This window comes from Lynx rufus, unplaced genomic scaffold (assembly GCF_022079265.1).
Source record: "Lynx rufus isolate CCGP_SWC_20201006 ecotype Redwood Valley unplaced genomic scaffold, mLynRuf1.p SCAF_17, whole genome shotgun sequence".
Taxonomy (NCBI): Eukaryota; Metazoa; Chordata; class Mammalia; order Carnivora; family Felidae; genus Lynx; species Lynx rufus.
In genome coordinates this window covers 1,318,473-1,344,120 of record NW_025814831.1, presented here as the reverse complement: position 1 = coordinate 1,344,120, position 25,648 = coordinate 1,318,473, and the positions used below count along the sequence as shown (strand labels likewise).

The window sequence follows — 25,648 nt, the reverse complement described above, 5'->3', positions numbered from 1 at the left end:
TGTCTCAAAAATAAATAAACATTACAAAAATAAAGATACGTACAGGTCAGTGAGATTTAATGGAAAACCCAGAAATAAGCCCCTTCATCTTTAGTCAACTGAATTTTGACAAGAGCAGACAACATGACATTGGGGAAACAATGGTCTTTTTAATAAAGGGTGCTAAACAGCTGGCTATCCATGTGCAGAGGAATGAAATTGCGTCCATACCTCACACCATATACAAACTCAAATCCAAATGGATCAACAGTTTATTTTTTATTTTTTTATTTAAAAATTTTTTTAACGTTTATTTATTTTTGAGACAGAGAGAGACACAGCATGAATGGGGGAGGGGCAGAGAGAGAGGGAGACACAGAATTGGAAGCAGGCTCCAGGCTCTGAGTCTTCATCCCAGAGCCCGACGCGGGGCTTGAACACGCGGACCGTGAGATCGTGACCTGAGCTGAAGTCGGACGCTTAACTGACTGAGTCACCCAGGCGCCCCAGGATCAACAGTTTAAATGTAAAATTATGACCTCTGGAAGCAATATATCGAGATAAATCTTCATGACCACTGGGTTTAGCAATGTTAGAGATGACACCGAAGCACAAGCAAGGAAAGAAAAAGTAGATAAATTTAGTTTTCTCAACATTAGAAACCTTTGTACACCAGAAGATGCTATCCCCAAAGTGAAAAGACAAAGCCTAATGGAAGACAATATTTGCACAGTATTTGTCTGGTAAGAGCCTGTTATGCAGAATGTATAAAGAGTTTTTACAACTCATCAACAAAAAGACAACCCAATTTTTAATATGGACAAAGGATTTGGATATATCTTTCCCCAGTGCAATCATACAAATGGTGAATACCACTTGAAAAGATATTAAACATCAATAGTCCTTATGGAAATGAAGATTTAAACCACAGTGTGATACCCTTTTACACGCACTAAAAATGCTCTAATTAATACAACTACAAAATAACAAATGTTGGTAAAGATGTTGAGAAACTGCAACCCTCCAACCTTGCTTGTGGAAATGTAAAATGGTGGAGACTATGTGTAAAATAGTTTGGCAATCCCCCCCCCAAAAAAAGATAAAAACATAGAATTACCATGTGGCCCAACAATACTACTCCTAGATGTATATCTCGAAGAATTGAAAACAGTTGTTTAAACAAAGTGCATGTGCACATACATAGCAACACTGTTCACAATAGCCAAATTGTAGAAACTATGCGAATGCCTATCGGTGTGTGAATGGATAAACAACCTGGGGCAGACCCTTAAACAGGAATATTATTCTGTCATCCAAAGAAATAAGGTAAAATGTTGTGGCTGTAGAGAATACTGGTTTCTCAGAAAGCTATCACAGAACTCCACATCTGCACTTACATCTGGAAATTTAAAGCAAAGCCTTGAGCAGGTATTCATGTTCCCGTATTCATAGCAGCTTCTTCACAACAGCCAAAAGATGGAAGCAACACAAGTAACTATTCACAGGTGAGTAAATAAACAAAATGTAGTATATACACAATGGAATATGATTCAGCCTTAAAAAGGAAGTGAGTTCTGACACACACTAGCACACCGACTGAACTTGGCAGTCATTATGCTGAGTGAAATGAGCCGGTGACAGAAGGAAAATACAGTATGGTTCCACTTAAGTGAGGTGTCCAGAAAAGTCATACTCAGAGACACCAAGTAGAATGTGGCTGTAGGGGCCGAGGGGAAAGGGGAATTGGGATTTAGGGTTTAACAGATAGAGAGTTTCCCTCAGGGAACACGACAACGTTCTGGAGATGGATGTACAACAGTGTGAATGCAGTTAATGCCAGACAACTGTATGCTTAAAGTGACTTATGTGGTAAATGTTATGTTACGTACATTTAATCAGAATTTAAAAAGGAAGGACTGATACACGTCACAACATGGGTGAATGCAGAAAACATCCTCAGTGACAGAGGCCATCCAGAAAAGGCCACTCAGGAACCATCTTGCTCTTTAAATCCCCCCAAGTTACACAGATAGGGGAAAGTCTCAGGAGCACTTCCCCAAAAGAAACCGGATCAGAATGGGAAAAGACATTTCACAGTGGGGCAGGTGGGGACTCTTGAAGTGGGCCTGTGGTCTGGGTTCTAATGTGGAAACGCAGGGATTTCCTCATTTGGGGTTCTGTGGTGGTTTCTCAGGAGGGCGTCCCCGTTTGGGTTGAAACGCACCAAAGTATCTCATGTGAAGTGGCAAACGCGGCAAAGAAACGAGCGTCCAGGTAAAGCGTATTTGCGCTGCTGTGACACGTTCACTGCACGTCTGAAATCACAGAGAAAGGTCTCCTCCAAACAACAGTGTCAGCCCCGCATGACAGAAGCAAGAGAGGGGTCAAACGCTGTGACGTAGGCCCACGCCCAGACCCAGCTCACCCAGGCAGAGAGGCCACGGGCCCTGCAGGAGGCAGCACGTGAGCCAGAGGCACGTGGGAGGGTTCAATTGGTGGCCACGTGTCTTGGGTGCAGCGGAAGCAGTGGGATTTGGAATTCCGGTTGTCCACAAGACGCCACTAATAAGCTGTTAGAACTGCGAAAAGCAATGAAGGGACATCTCACCGAAGTGGACTCGGGAGGCGGGGAGGGGAGGCTGGAAGGCGGAGCCCAGCACCCAGGGTCAGGCTCGGGAACAACCCACCGCTACAGACCCAGGATTAGAACCCTCCGCAGAGAGAAGCCCCAGGCTCAGGCCCCACCAGGGGAAGCTGTGCCCTGCGGCCCCTACAGGAAACCCACCGCGCCTGCAGCCGGGCCCGGGAGGCGCCTGCTCGCCCTGCAGCCCTGCTCTCCTCCTGCGGACCTCGCTTCAAAACCAGCCTCCCAACTTCCTCTTCTCCGCGAAACAGCGTTCCTCTCCGTGCGCTCCCCACCCGGCCGCGGTTTTGCCACAGCTTGCTGGGCCTGGATGGCAATTCTCCGCTACCCCTGAATAAACCCACTTTTGCTGGTAGCATAACTGGCGGCGTGATTTCCAAGGGCAACGGAAGGAGAAACGAGGACACTCGCAGGATCGGAGATCAGCACACACACACACCACGTGCACGTCTGCACGCTCCTGACGACCCGTCGGAAAGAGAAAGGAAGAGACGGTGCCATTTCCAACCGCAGCAGAAGGAACGACGTGCCCCAGAGGAAATGTAAGCAAGGAGGTGGCAGGCCTGCTGTCCCAGGGCAGGGCACTGGGGACAGAAACGGAGGAAGGCGCCTGGGGGCGGAGAGCTGCTCTGTGCTCCTGGCCGCCGAGGAACCGACCCCGTGAGCACGTGTGTCCTGCCGGGAGCGACCTGCAGCTCCGGGGTGTCGCACCGAACTCCCCACGGCGCCGTCGCAGACTCGGGAGGGACACCCCGCCCCGCGCGGAGGCTGAAGGGACCCGCGAGGCCAGAGCGGCGGGAGTGCAAGCTCCGCCAGGGGACCGCGCTCCCGGACCGCGAACCGCATGAGGAAGCGGCGGGAACCGAGTGGGCGCGGAGCAGGAACACGGCCGCGCGGCCCCGCCGCCCGGCGCCGGTGAGGGAAGCCCCGCGGGGGACACAGTGTCGCCGCGCACGACGCCGCGCAGGGTCCTTTCCCCCCAGGGTCTGGGGAACAGCGCCCCCCTCAGCCTCCGGGTTCCGGAAGCTGCTCTTCGCGGGGCCTGGCTTTCTCCTCACCTGCTCCTTGCTTGGCGGGACCTGAGGAGACCGGGTTCTTGTCCGTGTGGACGCGGGGCCACGTCCCCCTGAATCCTCCACAGCGGGTCGTAAGGAGGCCGGGTTCTTGTCCGTGTGGACGTGGGCACTCGTCCACCCGACGTCTCCACAGCGGGTCCTGAGGAGACCGGGTTCTTGTCGGTTTGGACGCGGGCCCTCGTCTCCCCGAAGTTCCACAGCGGGTCCTGAGGAGACCGGGTTCTTGTCCGTGTAGACGCGGGGCCACGTCCCCCTGAATCCTCCAAAGCGGGACCTGAGGAGACCGGGTTCTTGTCTGTGTGGACGCAGGCCCAGGTCCTCCCAAATCCTCCACAGCAGGTCCTGACGAAACCGGGTTCTTGTCGGTTTGGACGCGGGCCCTCATCTTCCCGAATCCTCCTCTGCGGTCCTGTGGAGTCCGGGTTCTTGTCAGTGTGGACGCGGGGCCACGTCCCCCTGAATCCTCCACAGTGGGTCCTGAGGAGACCGGGTTCTTGTCAGTGTAGACGCGGGGCCACGTGCCCCTGAATCCTCCACAGCGGGTCGTGAGGAGACCGGGTTCTTGTCCGTGTAGACGCGGGGCCACGTGCCCCTGAATCCTCCACAGCGGGTCGTGAGGAGACCGGGTTCTTGTCCGTGTGGATGCAGGCCCAGGTCCTCCCGAATCCTCCACAGTGGGTCGTGAGGAGACCGGGTTCTTGTCCGTGTGGACGCGGGGCCACGTGCCCCTGAATCCTCCACAGTGGGTCGTGAGGAGACCGGGTTCTTGTCCGTGTGGACGCGGGGCCACGTCCCCATGAATCCTCCACAGCGGGTCCTGAGGAGACCGATTCTTGTCCGTGTGGACGCGGGGCCACGTCTCCCTGAATCCTCCACAGCGGGTCGTGAGGAGACCGGGTTCTTGTCCGTGTGGATGCAGGCCCAGGTCCTCCCGAATCCTCCACAGTGGGTCCTGAGGAGACCGGGTTCTTGTCCGTGTGGACGCGGGGCCACGTGCCCCTGAATCCCCCACAGCGGGTCCTGAGGAGACCGGGTTCTTGTCCGTGTGGACGCGGGGCCACGTCTCCCTGAATCCTCCACAGCGGGTCCTGAGGAGATCGGGTTCTTGTCCGTGTGGACGTGGGCACTCGTCCACCCGACGTCTACACAGAGGGTCCTGAGGAGACCGGGTTCTTGTCCGTGTGGACGCGGGGCCATGTCCCCCTGAATTCTCTACAGTGGGTCCTGAGAGGACTGGGTTCTTGTCAGTGTGGACGCGGGGCCACGTCCCCCTGAATCCTCCATAGCGGGTCCTGATGAAACCGGTTCTTATCAGCATGGATGCATGCCCTCCTCCGCCTAAAGTCTCCACAGCGGGTCCTGTCGATACTGGGTTCTTGTCGGTTTGGACCTGGGACTTGGTCCTCCCGAATCCCCCAAGCGGGTCCTGATGAAGCCGGTTCTTGTCAGCATGGACACAGGCCCTAGTTCTCCCGAATCCTCTGCAGGGGTTCTTGTGGAGACCAGGTTCTTCTGGGTTTGGACGTGGGCCCTAGTCCTCTTGAATCCTCCACAGCGGGTCCTGACGAAACCAGTTCTGGTCAGCGTGGACACGGGCCCTCCTCCGCCGGAAGTCTCCACAGTGGGTCCGGAGATCACGTTCTTGCCACGTGGACAGGAACCTATGTCGTCCTGTTCCCCCACTGTGAATGTAATGGCACAGACTTAAGGTCAGAGTGGTCCTTCATGAAGAACTCCTTAGATTGTGTTGTCAAGGGCCTGTCCTCCAGGTTGGAAATGGTCAAGGATCTTGGGCGCATGACACAAGGCAAAAACAAAAAACAAAAACCCCACACTCTTTGAATTGTCCCCATTCTATCTTAGAAGTGGATTGGGTCTCTCCCAGTGGGTCTGTGCTGCCGTGCCATACAAATCCAAGTCCAGGAATCAGAGCTTCTTTCTTCCTACCTCTGTGGGCTCTGGGGGTTTGGGGAGCGTCTTCCTCAGAGCCTTCCCCCTTTTTTTGGTCTGTGTCTCCTGCCCTGTGCCTTGGTGTGCTTGTCACGGTCTTTTGATAGAGTGAAAAGTCTGGAGGCTCCTCTAGGGTGTCTCTGTAAACAGGCTGTGGATACTTTGAGTTTTTCAGTGAATGATGACTTTGGCGGTCTTGGACCAATCCAGTCAGCTGCAGCATGTCAAGTGCTGTAAGCAACAGCTCGGAGCCAATGACGAAGACCCACAAAAGCCAATCAATGTCCTTGTCTCCCTCCCTTTGGACAAATGATTCTAGGAAGTCTTGCATTTCCATGATGGTATAGTGCCTGGCACCATTTCTGTCTCTCACGCTGGTCCTTGGACATGTAGGTGTAGTGGATCGTCACAGGGAAAATCTGGGATAGAAGTTATTTCTTCCCAGAGTCGTGTTCTGTGGCCTCCCACACTGAGGTGTCCCACTCAATACATGACAAGTGGGGAGCCATTGGCGGCAGCAGCGAGGATTGCAGCCACTAGGGGGAGCTTGCCTTGGCCAAGTCGTCCACCCTGGGTGCCATGATGCTCCTTGTAGATTTGCCTCCATCACTAGCTAGGGCTGGCTAATCAAGCACAACACCATGGTGCTGGCCACAACACAGTGGACCAAGCAGCTGGCGTCTTCTTCGACACTAATCTAAGAACACTGTCCTCGGTGCCCACCTCCTTTGGAGGTAAATAAGAAATACACACCCCTGCACCCCCAGACTGGTGCCTGCTTGTTGGTCTCTGCAGGGAGTCTGACGTTTTATGGCACTAATAATTTAGGGTGAGGGTTTCTGGCAACACCTGGCATAAGCCCAAATCAAAGCTACAGACCACCAGCAAGCACCAGCTCCTTCCCACAGCAGCTGGGATGTGAGGGTGAGGAATGAGTGAGCCATTCTTAGGTTTAAGGCATTGTAGGGGGGCATCAGCTAGGCTGCCAATCCCATCCTTGGGGATAAATGTATTGTGGGACCTCAGCTTCTGGACTGAATTAAGAACATGTAGACTGTGACCTGCTGAAGGAAGTGGCAACAGCAAGTCACAGTGGGTGACAGGCAGCTCCCTAGGCATCTGAGCTCTCGCTTGGGGTACATGAGATGTGTGGGCCCCTTGTGACTGAAGGTGGGGTTTCAGTACATCCCCAACAAAGGAAATGGAAGCACAGGATTTATGACTAAAGAGCCCACAACAAGAGAGCACAAGGACCCAGGGAAGGGCAGGCCTCCATCCCACATTCGCAATGATCAGGACATAGAAAACAGGGTAGCAACTACAGGATTTCTTGGGAGCGGATGGGGCTGAATTCGCTAACTTTCAGAGGCTCACTTCTGTGTTATTCTAGAAGGTGCTTGGAAAACCAAAGTGGGAACCCTAGGCAGATTCTTATCTAAGGTAAACTGACTGAAAAGTAGGCAAGAGAAAGAGAGCAGGGATTCACATTCACCGAGCTCCCTCTAGATGCCAGAGTCATCCATAGGCACTTGTGGCTACCTTTCCGATTGATTTCATTGGGTGCTCCTTTCAGCCTCATGGTCTCAGTCTTCCACATTTGGAAATTTTGTCTCCAGGGAGGCACAGCTTGCGCTAGGTGGAACCTAATGCCCATCCCTTTCCCTCACAGCCCACAGACACCCCAGTTTGGGACAGGCAGTATGGGTGGTGGTAGCCCTCTATTATCCTGAACACACGTTGGGACTGGGGGAAGACAGATTACCTGGAGAATGAGAAAATGTTCAGTGCACAAGAGCACGGTTTTGGAGAAAACTCATGAAGTTGCCCATAAAAGGCCTTGTGTCAACTTCTCTTAATTCTGGAACCAGACACTTCTGCTCAAGACACAGCTGCACTCTCAGGTTCTCTTCCCAGAAACTAAGGCTCATTTTGGGCTCTTACTGGCTTAAAAACTACATAAAGGCTACAAGCATGCAGTTTTCAAGTTTTATTTCAGAGTGCTGGTCGGTGACCCATGAGAGACCTGGTGTCAGAGCTGTGATGTGCCTGAGGACCCCGGTGTCTCCCAGGGGCCCTTGGAAACGTGGATGTCAGCTGTGCCGCCTAATTACTGTATTTTCACAGATGCACCAGGTGCATTGTCTATAGTTGTTCAGGGGTCTGGAGGGTGAATTATGGATTGTCTTGTCCAAAAATCTCTTCCTTAACTTTCTCTGTGTTTATTGTTCTGATATTTATGGCAACACCAAAGAGGAATGCAGCGCTTATGACATAAATGTGACCAAAAACCACTCTGAGATATACCATGGATTCATGACTTTGCTCACTGAATTCTTCTTGGAGGGGTCCACAGTCTGTGCTCCCTCCAGTGCCCTGTCCGTGCACCATGGAGGATCCCAGCCTATGTGGCAGTGGCAGTTCCTGTTATGGTTGCACATCCCTCTGTGACTGCATTTCTCTGGGATACAGTCATAATTCAGCTGAGCCCCACTGCCATTGTAGTAGGTATCCTGATAGAACTTACCAGAAGCACAGGAAGTATCAGTTCTCACAAAACCAATCTGGGTTGTTCCTGTGCTACGATGTGAATCCAGCCCCAAACATCAGAACCCAGGATCTCAGACAGATGGAATCCAACATGCTCTTGCAGCTGAGGGAGATGTGTGACATTCCTACACTGCAGCCTTCCACATGGCACGCCTGTATGGGAACAGGTTCAGCGTTGAATTCCCTGGGGTCTTCTGCAGTGTCCATGTCGGCTGCTTTTTTGTTTTATGGTCTAGCAGACATCTTCACCTTTCCCAGAATTTCTGCCAAAGCTTTCTTGGCAGTGAATAGTGTGGTCAGTGCAGTTTCCACGATAGCAGCAGCCCTCTTCAGTGTATGCAGTTCCATCTTGCATATGGAAGTCATCAGGGTACGCCAAGGACACCCCATGGCAGGACTCTGGAATGTCACGTATATTTTGGATTGGTCTGCAGGGTGTCCAAGCAGCAGAGTTGGCGCAGTGTGTATAGTGTCTGCCTGTATTACATTTGCCCCCAGGGGTTCAGATACAATCACGCATACAGCCTAGATTGCTGTAGCACTGGTTGAATGAGCCGCAGTCACACTGATTTCCTGGATCCACTATGTAGTTTCCATAATGATAGTGGGTCAGGCTTTTATTTAAATGCACCATTTCAGTGTTGAGCCTGCACTTGCCTGTTCCACAATTCATTATGTGCTGCGTATGAATGAAGGAACAGTTACTGAAAGCTTCCATTATACCAGTTAATTGGGTCCTAATGCAGTTGGACCTTTTTTGGCAAGCACATTCATCAGTGTCAAGGCACAAGCCACAATTTCTTGCCATCTGATGTGTTGCTATGACAGACAAGAGTAAATAATGTCTGCCTAAATAACTCAGAATGATGGCATATAACCCATTGGTGGATGGCATATAGAATATACAACTGGAGTGCAATGAACCTCATGGGGCCCATCTCAAATCACATTAAGGGTGAATGTGTTTTAAGAAACCGAAAATACTTTGACTCATACTGTTGAAGAGAAAAAAGGACTCTGATGCAACACATAATTGCCCGTGTGAGCTTGATGTCTCTCACTATAAATGACCAAGAAACCAATAACTTACATCAATAGCATGAAATATTGACTCAATTAAGCTAACTAGCCTTATTAGGAATTGGGCACTCTTTTCCACGTGGTTAACACACTATACATTGTTTTGAAACTGAGAGCAAGTCCTTTGAAAATTCCATGATGGTATGAACAGAACTTACTAGAGATCCTTGGGGCTGCACTGGCATTTCCTTGAGGAACAGGGGGTCCCCTGTCCTCCTTATATCCTAGGTTATAAGTAGGTCCCATTGCACAGATGTCTGCGACTCTCTGAGAAACAAAGTGTTCAAACCATTGGACATCACCGAGGGGTCTCATTTCATAGGCAAGTTAATCCAACTTCATGATATCTTCAAGGCTGCCATAGCCTGTGTCAATTGTGACCATGGAAAAAGGAATCTCCTCCAGGTCGCCGAGGTAGTAACAGTCTGGAGGCATGAAGGGTAGTCCATCTGCAAGGCTCCCTGAGCATCCTGAGTCATCATCAGCAGAGTCTGGACCAAAAGAGTTTCTTGTGCCGCATGTGCATAACATGTCTCTTGCCCCAAAACGCAAGCTATAGGACAGACAGCCAGGCATCTGAATGCCCTTGCTGTGGGGCGGCTCCTTCTTGGGAATTACCACCTCAGAGGAGATGTAGCACCATGAGGGATGCCCTTGAAAACCCTGCACAGGAGCCAGCACTGCCCAGAGTGAAAACAGCAAGAGGGTGCCCTCAGGGTGACCTGGCCCTCTGCCAGCCTCATGCCCCTGCTCAGGGACATCTGCCAGTGAGAGAGGATAAATGGAGGATCCTCAGCAAAGCCAGGTCTAGACCATCAGACAGAACAGAGGGCTGTGCCAGGTGGCCAGCACCCTGCACCTGGGGCCACCTGTGGGGTTCGGCAACAGTCCCAGGGTGTGGCATTGGGTGACCCTGCACATCAGTTCAGCTGGAGTGGATGTGGGAGGGGCAGGTGGGCCATGGTCAAGAGTGGTCACATGGACATGGGTAGGGATTTGGATCCAGATGCAGGCTCTAGTCAACACCTTCAATCTTTCCTCCCGCTACTTGCATATGGGCTATGCAGTTATAACACCCTGAACTTCTCTGCCAATTCCATGTCCTGTGGTACTGCTGGGTCACTTTCTTTGGATGACTCCTTTTCCTCATTACAGAGACCACTGCTTTTGCTTCCTTGTGATGTGGAGGTAAACATTGTCAATTTTACCTTTATGGGTGATGCAAAAAATCGCTTTGTAGTTTTATGTGTCTTATTCTCCTTGGCTACTAGTTTGCAAGCCATTTGGTCCTTTTGGGTTTGCTTTGAAGGTTCCTCTGAGTTCACTGAGGAAAACATTTCTCAGTATTCTGAGTGATGATTGGTGAACTACAAGGTTGTATTTTAGTATTTTCTTATGCCAGCTGGGGAGAAAAGAAAGTACCGCTGACCATGTGTGAGCCCCAGGGGTTTTCTCCTCTAATCCCTTATGGTGGTTGTTTCCTGGCCTCTGGCAGTCTCCTCCCATGTAGTTTGTTTCCCTCTTCAGCTGGAGATGCAGGGAAGTTGAGGTTACTTTGGCAGCTTGTACCATGGAGTCTGCCCATGATCAAAAGATGGTATTGACCGTGGCACTCCCTTGCTTGATTAAGTTCCCTCTACTGCTTTAAAACGCCCTGGGTCAGGGAGAAACCTCAGAGTTGGCATTTGGACAAGAGTTTGCCTTCTCCCTAGTGTCTGGCCTTCTGAATATAGCTCAAATTCCTTTCCCACCAAAACTAAAACTTTGAACATTGCCCTTTCCAGCAACAGGCAGCTGAATTTGAGTTTTGATAACAATGAAATGGAGAATGAAATGACAGTTTCCAGGGCCTGGCAGGGAGGGTCAATGAGGAGTAGATCTCAAGGGCTATGATTTTGTGTTATGCAAGATGATTAAGTTCTAGAGGGGTCTCCAAATCATTACCTCTGTAATTAACAATACGGTAATCTATGGTTAAAATTTTGTGAAGAGTGTGGGTCTCATGTTCAGTGAGATCTTACCACAATATAAAAGTGAAAGACACAAGTTGTGCTTCTCACACAACAGTGTGCTGAACTGCATGGACACACTCTCTACTGATAATTTGAAAACAATTTAAAAAAACTTATACGTTTTGGAAACTAACCCTGAGGATATGTCATTTACAGATATCTTCTTCCATTCCATAGGTTGCTTTTTTGTTTTGTTGATTGTTTCCTTCACTGTGCAGAAGCTTGTTATTTTGAGGTAGTCTCTCTCTATATATAATTTTCTTGTATTATATTAATGTAAATTCAATCTGTTAACATACAGTGTAGTACTGATTTTAGGGGTAGAATTTAGAGAACCATCGCATACATATAACACCCAGTTCTCATTTCAACCAGTGCCCTCCTTAATGGCCACATGCCATTTAGCCCACCTCCCCCACTTCCCCTCAGTTTGTTCTCTGTATTTAAGAGTGTCTTCTGGTTTCCTCCCTCTCTGTTTTGATTTATTTTATTTTTCCTTTCCATATGTTGTGTTTCTTCTATTCCACTAATGTGTGAAATCATAGGATATTTGACTTTTTCTGACTGACTTGTTCCACTTAGCATAATACACTGTAGTTCCATCCACATTATTGTAATTGGCAAGATGTCATTCTTTTTGATGGGTAAGTAATATTGCATTGTATATGTTTACCACCTCTTCTTTATGCATTCATGTGTTGGTGAATATTTGGGCTGTTCCACAATTTGTTTTTTGTTGATAAGGCTGCCATAAAGATTGGGATGCACGTGCCCCTTCAAATCAGCATTTTGGTATCCTTTGGATACCTTTGGTATCCTTGGATAAATGCAATTGCTTGATCACAGGATAGTTCCGTTTTTCATTTTTTGAGGAATCTCCACACTGTTTTCCAGAGTGGCTGCGCCAGTTTGCATTGCCATCAACAGTGCGAAAGGGTTTCGCTTTCTCTGCATCCTTGCTGACATTTTTTGTTTTCTGAATTGTTAATTTTAGTCATTGTGACAGGTGTGAGTTGGTATCTCATTGTGGTTTTGATTTATATTTCACTGATGAAGAGTGTTGTTGAGCATCTTTATTCGTGTCTTTTTACCATCTGGATGTCTTCTTTGGAAAAATATGTATTCATGTCTTCTGCCCGTTTCTTCACTGGATTATTTGTTTTTTGACTGTTGAGTTTGATAAGTTCTTTATAGATTTTGGATACTAACCCTTTATCTGAGATGTCATTTACAAATATCTCCCCCCATTTTGTCAGTTGCCTTTTAGTTTTGTTGATTTGTTCTTTGCTGTGCAGAAGCTTTTTATCTTGATGAGATCCCAATAGTTTATTTTTGCTATTGTTTCCCAAGCCTCTGGGGACATGTCTAGTAAGAACTTGTTCTGGCCAAGGTCAAAGAGGTTGGTGCCTGTGTTCTCCTCTAGGATTTTGATGGTTTCCTGTCTCACATTTAGGTCTTTCATTCAATTTGTATTTATTTTTGTGTGTACTGTAAGAAAGTGGTCCAGGTTCATGACAAGTTCACGATGCTGTCCAGTTTTCCCAACACCAGTTGTTGAAAGGACTTTTTCCATTTGATAGTCTTTCCTGCTCTGTCAAAGATTAGTTGATCATATAGTGATGTGTCCATTTCAGGGTTTTCTAATCTTTTCCATTAATCTATGTTTTTTTTTTTTTGCCAGTATCATCCTGTCTTGACGACTACAGCATTGTAATATAGCTTGATATCCAGAATTGTGATGCCTCCAGGTTTTTTTCTTTTTCAAGATCTTTGGTTATTTGGGGTCTTTTGTGGTTCCATGATAATTTAGAGTTATTTGTTCTAGCTCTGTGAAAAATGCTGGTATATTTGACAGGAAATTGAATTATTTGCATTGAATGTCTAGATTGCTTTGGATAGTATTGTCATTTAACAATGTTTTTTCTTTTAATCCATGTGCATGGAATATTTTTCCATTTCTTTGTGTTTTCTTCAATTTCTTCCATAAATGTCCCAGACTTTTCAGAGTACAGATCTTTTACCTCTTTACTTAGGTTTATTTCTAGTATATTATGGTTTTGGTGTAATTTTAAATGGGATTGATTCCTTGATTTCTCTCTCTCCTGCTTCATTATTGGTGTATAGAAATGTAACAAATTTCTATATGTTGATTTTGTATGCTACAAATTTACAGGTTTTTTGTACCAGTTCTAGCGGGTTTTTTTTTTTTTTTTGGTGGAGTCTTTCACGTTTTCTATATATGGTATAAAATTCAACTCCAGAACTGAATAATCCTATTAAAAAATGGCCAGGAGACATGAATAAGTATTTTTCCAAATGTGACCTACAGATTGTCAATAAACACATGAAAAGATGGTCAACATCACTCCTCATCAGGGAAATATAAATCCAAACTACAATGAAATATCAACTCACACTGGTTAGAAAGGCTGAACTCAACAGCACAAGAAACAACAGGTGTTGGTGAGGATGCAGAGAAAGAGGACCCTTTTCGAGGTGCTGGTGGGAATGCACACTGGCATAGCCCCTATGGAAAACAGCATGGAGGTTCCTTAGAAAGCTAAAAATACAACTACGTTACGATAGAACAAATGCACTACTAGGTATTTACCCAAGGGATACAAAAATACTAATTTAAGGGAATTGTACCTCTATGTTTATAGCAGCTATGTCACAAACAGCCCAGCTATGGAAACAGCCCAGCCCAAGTATGCATTGATTGATGAATGGGTATAGAATGGGGTGGTATATCTACATAACCCCGTCCACGCAGACTGGAATATTTCTCAGCCGTAAAAGGAATGATATTAGCTATTTGTAAGGACAGGGATGGGCCTATAGAGTATTATATTTACTGAAATAAGTCAGAGAACGACAAATATATGATTTCATCCATATGTAGAATTTAAGAAACAACAAATGGGCAAAGGGACAAATAAGAGAGAAGAGGCAAACCAAGAAATAGGCGATTTTTTCAATGTTCACTTATTTATTTAGAGAGAGAATGGGAGGTGGGGCAGAGGCAGATGGGAAGAGAATCCCAAGGAAACGTCGTGCTGTCAGTGCAGAAACCAAAGTGGGGCTCGATCTCAGGAATGATGAGATCAAGACAAGAGGCCAGATCAAGAGTCATGGGCCTAACCCATGGAACCACGTAAGCACCACGAAACAGATACTAAACTATAGGGGAAAAACTGATGGTTACCCTGGGGAGGGTGGGTGGAGGGATGGGGAGGTAGTTGATGGGGATTAAGGGGAGTGCTCATAACGAACACTGGGTGCTGTATTGCAATGTTGAATCACTATATTTTACACCTGAAAGTAATATTACATTGCATGTTAACTAACTGGAATTTGAAGAAAAACTCAAATAATGTATTTATAGTGCCTGCAAATGGCCAAGTTGGCATACATCCCATGAAGAAGCATTTATTGCAGAAAATATACTACCAGAAAGAATACCTAGAATATTTGAACTAAGGTATGTTCTTTTCATTTCCCACCCCAGATCAGCAAGTAGAAACTCCAGTGCAAGTAACTGGGACTATAGGCATGTGCCACTGAGCCTTGCTGCAACCTCCCCTCCAGACTGTTGTAGCCAATACACAGGGTTCCCGGTGACCAGCTCCTGTTCAGAGGACTCTTTCCCAGAGAGACAGGATGTCAGTGACCCTAAGCTGTTTACTGTTGAAGCCAAGCCCCAGCAGGTGCCACTGAGATGTGCGACTCACTCATTGTTTGCAGCCCCACTCCTAGGATGGAGTTCTGCCATGGGTACAATCCACTAGGGATGCTGGGAACCTGATCACCCCAGACCTGACTTGTATGGCAGGAGTCTCATGCCACCAGGACAAGCAAGCCACAAGGCAGTGAAGCTGCCAGCCACCCCTAAACAGAGCCCTCAGTTTCCAAACTGTGTGGAATCCTGTTTGTCCCCAACATGCCCTGCAGCTGCAGACCTTTGCCCAGAGTATTGCCCAGGGTAAGGGGGAGATGGAGCAATCCTCCAAATCAAGGAGCAAATCTGTTCCTATAGAACTGACTTCATTTCCACACTTCCAGTGTGAGGAAGGTCTGGGCCTCATGTTGTGGGAGAGTCAGGTGCAGGAGACCAATAGTTTCAGTGGAGCGTTCCTAACCTACTCCTGCTCACCTGCAGGAGAGAGCCAGAGCCAGGGACAGTGGAGGGAACAGCTCCTGTCAGAACACATGTCAGACTATGGTCTCAACAACTCTCCATTCAGAGGAGTCCGAGGTTGTAGGGTTCAGTCTGTGGAGACTCCATACGTCAGAGGGTGGTTGAACATAGGAGTGCTCTCAAATGAAGCAGAGTATCTCTTCATGTGGTTTGGGAAGGAAAGAGATAAGGAATGCCCAACCAAACCAGTGTCACCATGGTCTGGCTGTGTCAATGTCCCAGGTCACAGCACCTCTGTAATTATGGGACTACCGCCCTTCCCTCTACATCATGTCTCTGAGGTTCACCTGGTTTCAGGTGTGCATCAGTAGTGTCACATTTCTGTGGAAAAGCATCCCATTGATGGAAGTTTCGTAGTTGGTTTATTCCTTTATATTTAGAAAGACTTTTGCCTTATTCTGAGCTTCTAACACTAAGAAAGATGCTATAAATATTTACACACCATTTATTTTCTGAGCATGGGATTTCATTCTTCAGGGACAAATACTCGGGAGTGGTATTTCCAGGTTCCTTTTTATGTCATCCATGTATAATTTCATAAGCAACAGCCAACGGTTTTCCAGAGCTGGTGTTTGTGTGTCAATCCTTCCTGCTTTGTTTGAGGCCCCACGTATGCTGGATGCTCACCTGGATGTTGCTGTCAGTGTTGTTTTCATTCCGGAGCCATTGGGATGTGTGTATAGGGCATCTATTGCGTTCTTGATTTGAATTTCCCTGACAGTCGATGGTGTGACGAGTCTTCTCCACTCCGTAACTAATGTGTCTATAACCTCAAGGATAGGATGTCTACTACACAAGGCTGTGCTTGTTTTGTGGAGTTTTGTTTCCTTTCTTCCTATTGACTGTTGAGGGTTCTTAACATATTCAAGATGCAGGTCTCTTGGTGGTTATGCAATTTGTGAATGTTGTCTCTTACTCTGTAACTTATCTTACTATTGGTATTCATGTGGGCAGATAAGCGTATTTGATTTTCACAAAGTCCATTGATACCATTTCTTTATATGGGTCTTGTGTTCTTAGCTATAGTTTTCATTTTCTTGATGATTGATTGCTTATGACTAATATTTTTTTAAAGTGTTTATTCTTGATAGAGAGAGAGAGAGACAGAACGTGAGCGGGGAAAAGCAGAGAGAGAGGGAGACACAGAATCTGAAGCAGGCTCCAGGTTCTGAGCTGTCAGCATAGGGCCTGACAACGGGGCTCAAACCCTCAAATCGTGACATCGAGACCTGAGCTGAAGTGAGACAACCAACTCAACCACCCAGGCACCCCACTGATTTCTTGACTTACAATGTAACTAAAAGTCTTGTTTTTTTCTGGTTTCTCTCAATGTTGACGTGTTCCCTGTTTGGTGTCTGGTGACTTAGAGTTTTGTCGTTTGTTTTTAAATTTACAGACTCTAGCAAATCATTTTCGTGGCATGGTTTTTCCTAATATGTGGAAATTATGTGGAAATATATGAAATTGAAGTTCAAATTTCACAAGAGTTGCCATTCTGTGTCTCTTTGGCCAGTCTGCTCATCAGATTTGATAGATATGCTCCTGGGGTCAACAAACACGTTTACCTTTTCAGGTGGTGGGCTTTCTATCTGTCTCAGGAGCCGTTGAGCTCTGTGCACACAACTGAGTTCTTGACACAATTTTTTGTTCGCAATTCTATATGAAACCCTCCAAATCCATTTTTTGCATTGCCAATTTTAGACACTTCATGAATAGAACGCATTGAAGCTCTTGTATCATTTCCTAAAATTATTTTACTCTTGCGTGTTTGGGACTGTAATTTTTCTTCTTCCTTCCAAGGGGAGCTCATATCTGCATTTGTGGAATTCTTCCAGGCTTCTCATCTCTTAATACTTTTCCAACGTGCTGTGCAGTTTTTGACCAAATAAATACTTAGGTTTATTTGTACTCTACCACATTGGGTGATAGGAGCCGCGAGACAGGCTGCATCATATGGGTTTTTATTTTTTGTTCCCTTGTATGTTATCTGTCATATTGAATGTTTATAGAACATCTAGCCCCTCAATTCATGAACCACTAACAGGGTACATGTTGTCTTCAAGAGACAGGAAAGGAAGACAAGGGAGCTGAGACAGCAAATTGGGGAAGGAAACCCAGAGCTTCTCAGGAAGCGTCAACTGTCCACACTTTCCAGTTCTGCAGATGTGGGTCCCTGCTGAGGCCCAACCTGGGTTCTTGTGCAGGTGTCTGGACAAGCTGCCCATGATGTGTGGGCACAGTGGAGTTGGGAAGGGCAGCTGTGGTTTGAATTCCAGCCCACCTGGCACTGCTGTGAAAATTCATGAGTATGTTAATTTACGTCCACCATCAGTTAGGGATATAATGAGTAAATGCAAGACGTTAGACTCACTACCTTCAATTCCATGTTCATGACAATTTGTGACAACAATTCTCCCTTCCCTTTTCCCACTTTTAAATTTTTTAAGTTTGTGTTTAAATATTTGTTAGTTAACATATTGTGTAATATTAATTTCAGTAGTAGAATTTATTGGTTCATCACTTACATGAACACCCAGTACTCATCACAACACGTGGCCTCCTTAATCCCCAACACCCATTATCCCATCCCCAACACACCTGCCCTCCAGCAACCCTCAGTTTGGTCTCTAACCTTAGAGTTTTTTTTTTATGATTTCTTGCTCTTTTTCCCCTTCCCCTAGATCTAAATTCCCCATAGGAGGAAATCATATGGTGTTTGTCATCTTTGACTGACTTACTTTGCTTAGCATGATAACCTCTAGCTGCATCAACATCTTTGCAAATGGCAAGATTTCATTCTTTTTTATGACTGAGTAATATGCCATTCTATACATATAGCAGATTAATCACATGGTGGACTTTTGGTCTCTTTCCTCAGTTTGGCTGTCATAGTTAATGCTGCTGTAAACATTGGGGTGCATGTACTTCCTCAAATCAGAAGTTTTGTATGCTTTGGATGAATTCCTAGTAGAGTAATTGCTGGAGTGTAAGGTTGTTTAATTTTTAGTTTTTAAACTGTTTTCTGGAATGGTCCAGGCACTTGGCATTCCCACCAAGAGTATAAAAGGGTTCCCTTCTCTCCTCATCCTCATCAATATCTGTTGTTTCCTGAGTTGTTAATTGTAGCCATTCTGACAGGTGTGCAGTCATCTCTCATTGTAGTTTTGATTTGTAATTCCCTGATGATGAGTGATGTTGAGCATATGTTTGTGTGTCGGTTAGCCATCTGAATGCTTTGTTTGGAAAAGTATCTCATGTCTTCTGCCCATTTCTCCACTGGATTCTTTGTGTTTTGTGTGTTGAGTTTGAGAAGTTTTTTTAATAGATTTTGGATAGTAGGCCTTTATCAGATATGTGGTTTGCAAATACCTTTTAATTTCTGTAGAATGCCTTTCAGATTAGTTGATTTTTTCTTTAGCCATGCGGAAGGTTTTTATTTTGATGAGGTCCCAGTAGTTCAAGTTTGCTGTTGTTTCCCTTGCCTCTCAAGACACATCTAGTAAGAAGTTGCTATGTCTGAAGTCCAGGAGGTTGCTACCTGTTATCCTCTAGGATTTGATGGTCTCCTGTCTCACATTTAGGTCTTTCATCCATTTGGATTTATTTTTGTGTATGGAGTAAGAAAATGGTTCAGTTTCATTCTGCTGCATGTTCTGGTCCAGTTTTCCAACACCTTTTGTTGACAAGGCTGTCTTTTTTTCCCATTACATAGTCTTTCCTACTTCATCCAAGATGGGGTGGCCATACATTTGTGAGTCCATATCTGGGTTTACTCTTCTGTTCTCTTGATCTATGTGTCTCTTTTGTGCTTGTAGCTTACTGTCTTGATAAGTACAGCTTTGTAATATAGCATGAAATCCATAATCATGAAGTCTCCCGTTTCTTTGTGTAGCATAGACATTTCAACACTCCTTGCTCCTTAAATCCATGAACGTTGAAGGTGTTTCCATTTCTTTGTGTCATCCTCAGTTTCTTTCACCGTTTTTAGAGTCTTATGAGTATAGATATTTTAACTCTTTATGTATCCTACTATATTTGGTGCAGTTGTAAACGGGATGGATAGTTTTTTTATTTTTCTTTCTGTTTCTTCATTATTGCTGTGTAGAAATGCAGCCGATTTCAGTATGTTGATACTGTATCTTGTGACTTTGCTGAATTTGTGTATCAGTTCTTGCAATATTTTGGTGGAGTCTTGAGTTTTTTATAAAGAGTGTCATGTCATCTGTGAAGAGGGAATGTTTGACTTCTTCTTTCCAACTTGAATGCCTTTATTTATTTTTGTTGTCTGTTTTTGAGGATAAGACTTCCAGTGCTGTGTTAAGTATAATGATGGGAGTGGACATCCCTCTTGTGTTCCTGACAGTAGAGGAAAAGGTTTTTTTTCCCCTGCTGAGGATATTAGCTGTGGGGTTTTCATGTACGGACTTAATGATGTTGAGGTGTGTTTCCTCTACCCCTTGTTGAGGGTTTTATCAAGAAAGGATGCTGTACTATGTCAATTTTTTTTTTGCATCTATTGAGAGGGACATATCATTCATATCCTTTCTCTGATTGATGGTATGTATTACATTGATTTATTTGTGACTATTGAACCACCCTTACAGCCAAGGAATAAATCCCACCTGGTCACGTTAAAGGATCCTTTTAATGTATTGGTGAATTCAATTTGCAAGTATTCTCTATCTTTTTTTTTTAACGTTTATTTATTTTTGAGACAGAGAGAGACAGAGCATGAATGGGGGAGGGTCAGAGAGAGGGAGACACAGAATCTGAAACAGGCTCCAGGCTCTGAGCTGTCAGCACAGAGCCTGACACGGGGCTCGAACTCACGGACCGCAAGATTATGACCTGAGCCAAAGTCGGATGCTTAACCGACTGAGCCTCCCAGGCGCCCCTGCAAGTATTTTCTTGACTATTGTTGCATTCTTGCTCATTAGGGCTAGTGGCCTGTAAGTCTCATTTTTAGTGGGGTTTAATCTGGTTTGAAACCGTGATCATACTGATCTTATAGAATGAATTTGGAAGTTTTCTTTCCATTTCTATTATTTGGAACAGTTTGTGAAGACAGGAATATTCTATTCTACTTAAATAGAATATTTTACACTCTTCTTAAATATCTGGTAGAATTCACCTGTGAACCTATCTGGCCCTGGATTTTTGTGTGTCAGTAGATTTTTGAGTAATGATTCAATTTCTTTGCTCATTATCAGTCTGTTCCCGTTTTCTATTTCTTCCTTTTTCAGTTTAGGTAGTTTACATTATTCTGGGAATTTATCCATTTCTTCCAGATTGCCCAATTTGTTGGCATATAAATCTCCAAACTATTTTCTCATAGTTGTAAATCTGTGGTGTCAGTCTCGATGCCTCCTCTCAAATTCTGATTATATTTACTTTCGTCCCTTCTCTTTTCTTTTTGCTAAGTCTGCTCTTGGGTTTATCATTTTTATTTATTCTTACAAAAACCAACTTATAGTTTCATTCATCTGTTCTACTGTTTTTCTTTGTTTCTATATCATTTAATTCTGCTCTAATCTTTTTGTTTACCTGTTCCTGCTGGCTTTAGGGTTCATTTGTTGTTCTTTTTCTAGCTCCTTTAGTTGTAAAGTGGTTGTGTGTTTGAGACCTTTCTTCTTTCTTGAGTTTGGCCTGTACTGCTATATATTTCACTCTCATCAACTTTGCTGCATCCAGATGGTTTGGAACTGGCATGTTTTCATTTTCATTTGCTTCCATGTGTTTTTTATTGCTTCTGTAATTTCCTGAAAATCTCATTCCGCTTTTACTACAATGTTCTTTAACCTAATGTATTGGCGGTGTTGCCCAAATTTTTCTTGGGGTCGACTTCAAGTTTCATAGTGTTGTGGTTTGAAAATACGCATGGAATGATCTCCGTCTTTTTGTACTTGTAGAGGGCTGATTTGTGACATAGTATGTGATCTGCTCTGGAGAATGTTCCATGCTCACTCAAAAAGAATGTGTATTCTGGTGCTTTAGGATGGAATATTGTGAATATATCTGTTAAGTCCATTCAGTCCATGTGTCTTTCAAAGCCATTGTTTTCTTATTGATTTTCAGCTTAGACTGTCTTTCCATTGTTGTAAGTGGAGTGTTAACATTCTCTATTACTACTATTGTCTATTATCAATGAGTTTCTTTATGTTTCTTATTAATTGAGTTATATATTTCAGTGCTTACGTTTTTGGGGTATAAATATTTAAAGCTTCAGATCTTCTTGTTGGATAGACCCCTTTATGATGATATACTGCCTTCCTGATCTCTTGTAACAAACTTTGGTTTGAAAACTAGTTAGTGTGATATGAGTGTGGTACTACAACTTTCTTTTGACATCCATTAGCATGATAAATTGTTCACCCTACCCTCACTTTCAAACTACAGGTGTTTTAGGTTGAAACACCTATGTCTTTTGATTGGATATTTTGCCCATTTACATTCACAGTAATTATTGATAGATATAAACTTAGTGCCATAGTGTTACCTCCAAAGTCATTGTTTCTGGAGATTTTCTCTGTTTATTTCTAGTCTTTGTTACTTTTAGTCTTCCTTTCCCACTCAGAGGGTCCCCTTTAATTTCTCACAGGGCTGATTTAGAGGCCATGAACTTCTTTGGTTTTTGTTTGTCTGGGAAAATCTATCACTCCTTGTATCTGAATGACTGCCTTACTGGAGAAAGTATTCTTAGCTGCATAATTTTCAATTGTGCATGTTGAGGATATGATGCCACTCCCTGCTTGCATGAAGGTTTCTGTAGAGACATCTGCCATAGTTTTTTATAATCTTCCCTTGTTAGTTAGCAACTTCTTTTCTGTTGGTGCTTTTATGGTTTTTCTTTATCCGAATATTTTGCCATTTTCCTATGATATGTCTCAGAGTTGGCCTTTTTTTTTTTATTTTTTTTTAATGGGTGTTCTCTCTGCCTCCTAGATGTGGACGTCTGTTTCCTTCCACAGCTTGTGGAAATTTTCACTATAATTCACTCAGCTAAAATGTATCCTCCTTTTTCTCCCTCTTATTCTTTTGGGACTCCTTTCGAAAGAATGTTATTACAGTTTATGGAGTTGCTGATTTCCCTAAGTGTATGTTTGTGATGCAATATTTTAATTTTCCTCTTCTTTCCAGCTTCATTTCCCCCATACTTTTATCTTCTATGTCCCTTCCTCATTCATCTGCTTCTTTCAGCCTTGAGGTCATTATGTCCAATCAGTTTCACATCTCGGTTACAACATTTAAATTTTCATCCTGACTAGTTTTTAGGTCTTTTCTGTTTGCAGTAAGGGTATCCCTCATGTCTCATATATTTTCGTCAAGCACAGCTAGTATCCTTATGATACTTTTTGAAAATCCTGTTTCATTATGAGAGTTTTTAGAAATTCTGTTTGAGGCACATTAGTTTATGTGTTTTAATTATATCCCTCACAATGAGCTTTTATCATTTTTTCTTTTAGGATGAATTCCTCCATCATGTTGTTATCTATGTCTCTGCCTTCTTAAATGTTTTAGAAAATCCTGTTATCTTTTCTGCTTCTAGGGTAGTATCTTTATTGAGGAGTGTTCACATACTGTCCAGGGCCTGACACCTCATGAACCATTTGTTTTATGTTCCCTGGCACTGTGCTGTCGTGTTTTGGCTGCTCTGTCCCTTAGGATAGTCCTCTGCAGATTTTCTCCTTGCCTCCAGTGGGGAGTGTTGGACCTTGTCCCCAGTGTTGTGAGTTTTGATTAGGTGAGTTTGGTCTGTTTGTTAAAAGAGGGTAATTCTTATCTCCCCTAGAGGTGAGGATATGCCTCACTATATGATCAGCTGACTTGGTGCGTGTGGGGGTTTACGGTGGTCTTTGGAGGAAGGGGTTCAGTGGTGGTCTGGTTGCCAGGCACTCTTTCCTAGTAGCAAGCACTTGATGGGGGCTGGAGTAGGTGAGCTTGGTTTTAGTGGCTCAGCTTCCACTGGGGATGCTGTGCTGCCGAGTGAAATCTGTCCAGGCTGATTGGTGGGAGCAGATATTGGCATCAGCTCCCTCTCCAGTCCCTGGAGTAGGAGTTCCCAGCCTCCTCTGTTCAGGAAGCCCTCACAGAGAGAGAACACTTGTGGGTCCCAGGCTTCCGTCAGAATTGCTTTCACCCTGTGTGCGTCCAAGCCATTGAACCATCTGGTGGCACAGGGCTCTTATGTTTTATCTCAGGAGCTCTAGCTGGGTTTAAAAACTTCAAATTGTGTGAACTCAATATGACCAGGACACCACTGATCCTCTGGGAGAGGGTCTTGATGTGCTGTGCCTGGAGCTGGTTTACCCCAGATGGGCAGTTGCATGAACACTAAGGGCTTGGAGTACATGATGAAGAACAACAAGAAGGCAGCGTCCAGCTAGCTGCTCTCAGAAGAGGCTCCTGTGCTAATGATCAGGGAATTTTAACGGTGCCTGTCAGCTCTCCTGTCCTATGAGAACCAATGCCCCGTCTCCCAAATGCACTCCACGAAGGGAATTGTCTCTCCCCATGTGACCCAGGGGATACTCAGACCACAGTTCCCCTTATGGGCCTCTGCCCTCCTCCACAGGAGCACTGCTGTGCCCACCAGACTCCACCCCAATGATGGGATCGACTTTTAAATCTTCAGTCTTTGAGCTCCACGTTTACAGGAGGTTGACTTGTCATGATTAACTTTATAGGTTATCTTGACTGTGACATAGGTGCCCGGATTCACCACTGTTTCTGTGGATGTCTGTGATATGTTCCAGAAGAGATTGGCATTTCCATCCATGGTTTCTTTCTGCCTGGGCACCACCCATTCCATTAAGGTTGTGAATAGAATCTGATGCAGATGGAGGACGAATTCCCTCATTTTTACTTCCCATGTGCTTGTTTGAACTGGAATATTGGTCTCCTCCGGCCCTTTTTCTGAGAGTTACATCATCAGCTCTCCAGGTTCTGAGACTAGACACTAGTCAGAATCAGACAAGAATTACATCACTGGTTTTCCTGGGTCTTCAGCTTGTGACAGTAGATCATGGGGCTTCTCAACATATTTAGTTATGGAAACCAATGACCTTTGGGTTGTGTTCCTCAGGGGAATCTTGACTAATACATGGAGATTGTTTGTCTCTCCTTTAGAGTAATTGAATAAAGCTGTAGCTCATTTAAAGTCCTGAGTAGCAAAGGGCTATGAAGAAAGTGTCGCGTTGTTTGACTGGGACAAGGGCTGGGTGAGGATAAGGAGGAGCTGTGGGATCCTGTGGTCCTGGCTGCACAGGGAGCGCATCTGGGAATCCTGTAAACATGCAGCTGTTGTGCCTCAGGAAATCTGCAATTCACTCATACTGAGTGACAGGAGTAAGCAATGCAAACAACTGTGTCTTTGTGCATGTTAGGGTAGTTTTCCTAGGAAAACAATGATCTAATTCACACAGCTAATAGGTAAACACAGAATCCTGTGACCAGAGAGGCTCCCTGGAGAAACTGCTGTGTGGACAGGAAGCCCCAGACCCTGACAGGAAACCTGCCTGTAACCTCCATCTGCACCTGCTCCTGGGAACACAAAGCAGAATTGTGCATAGTGTGCGCCCCCTGGTGGTGCTGATCCCCTCCTGCAGGGAGGTTTGTGTGTGGGCTCCCAGTGAGGTCCCCTCACCGTGTCTCTTGCACAGTAATATGTGGCCGTGTCCTCGGTCTTGAGGCTGTTCATCTGCAGATACAGCGTGTTCTTGGCGTTGTCTCTGGAGATGGTGAATCGGCCCTTCACGGAGTCTGCGTAGCTTGTGCTACCTCCACTACTACTAATATACGCGACCCACTGCAGCCCCTTCCCTGGAGCCTGGCGGACCCAGCTCATTGCATAGCTACTGAAGGTGAATCCAGAGGCTACACAGGTGAGTCTCAGGGACCCCCCAGGCTTCACCAGGTCTCCCCCAGACTCCACCAGCTGCTCGTCACACTGGACACCTGCAGACACAAGACATCTTGGTCAGGAAACTGTCACACATCCACTGTTTCACTCATATCCATTCACAGACTCAGTGCCCCTCGTTCACCATGAATTACCTTTTAAAAGAGCAACCAGGAATACCCAGCCCAGCACAAACTCCATGGTGAGGTGTGTGTGTTCTGTGCTGATCACAGAATGGGAACACCTGTGACTCCTGGGGCTGGG

At 45.3% G+C, this 25,648-nt stretch overlaps 1 gene segment (V, D, J or C); it reads right to left on the bottom strand.

Moving 5' to 3' along the window:
- Nucleotides 1–25,648, bottom strand: part of LOC124512412 (immunoglobulin heavy variable 3-23-like) — a 35,993-nt gene extending 10,345 nt beyond the window's left edge. The window contains 1 exon segment of the V gene segment in view: nucleotides 25,540–25,648. Coding sequence covers nucleotides 25,540–25,585 — 46 coding nt within the window.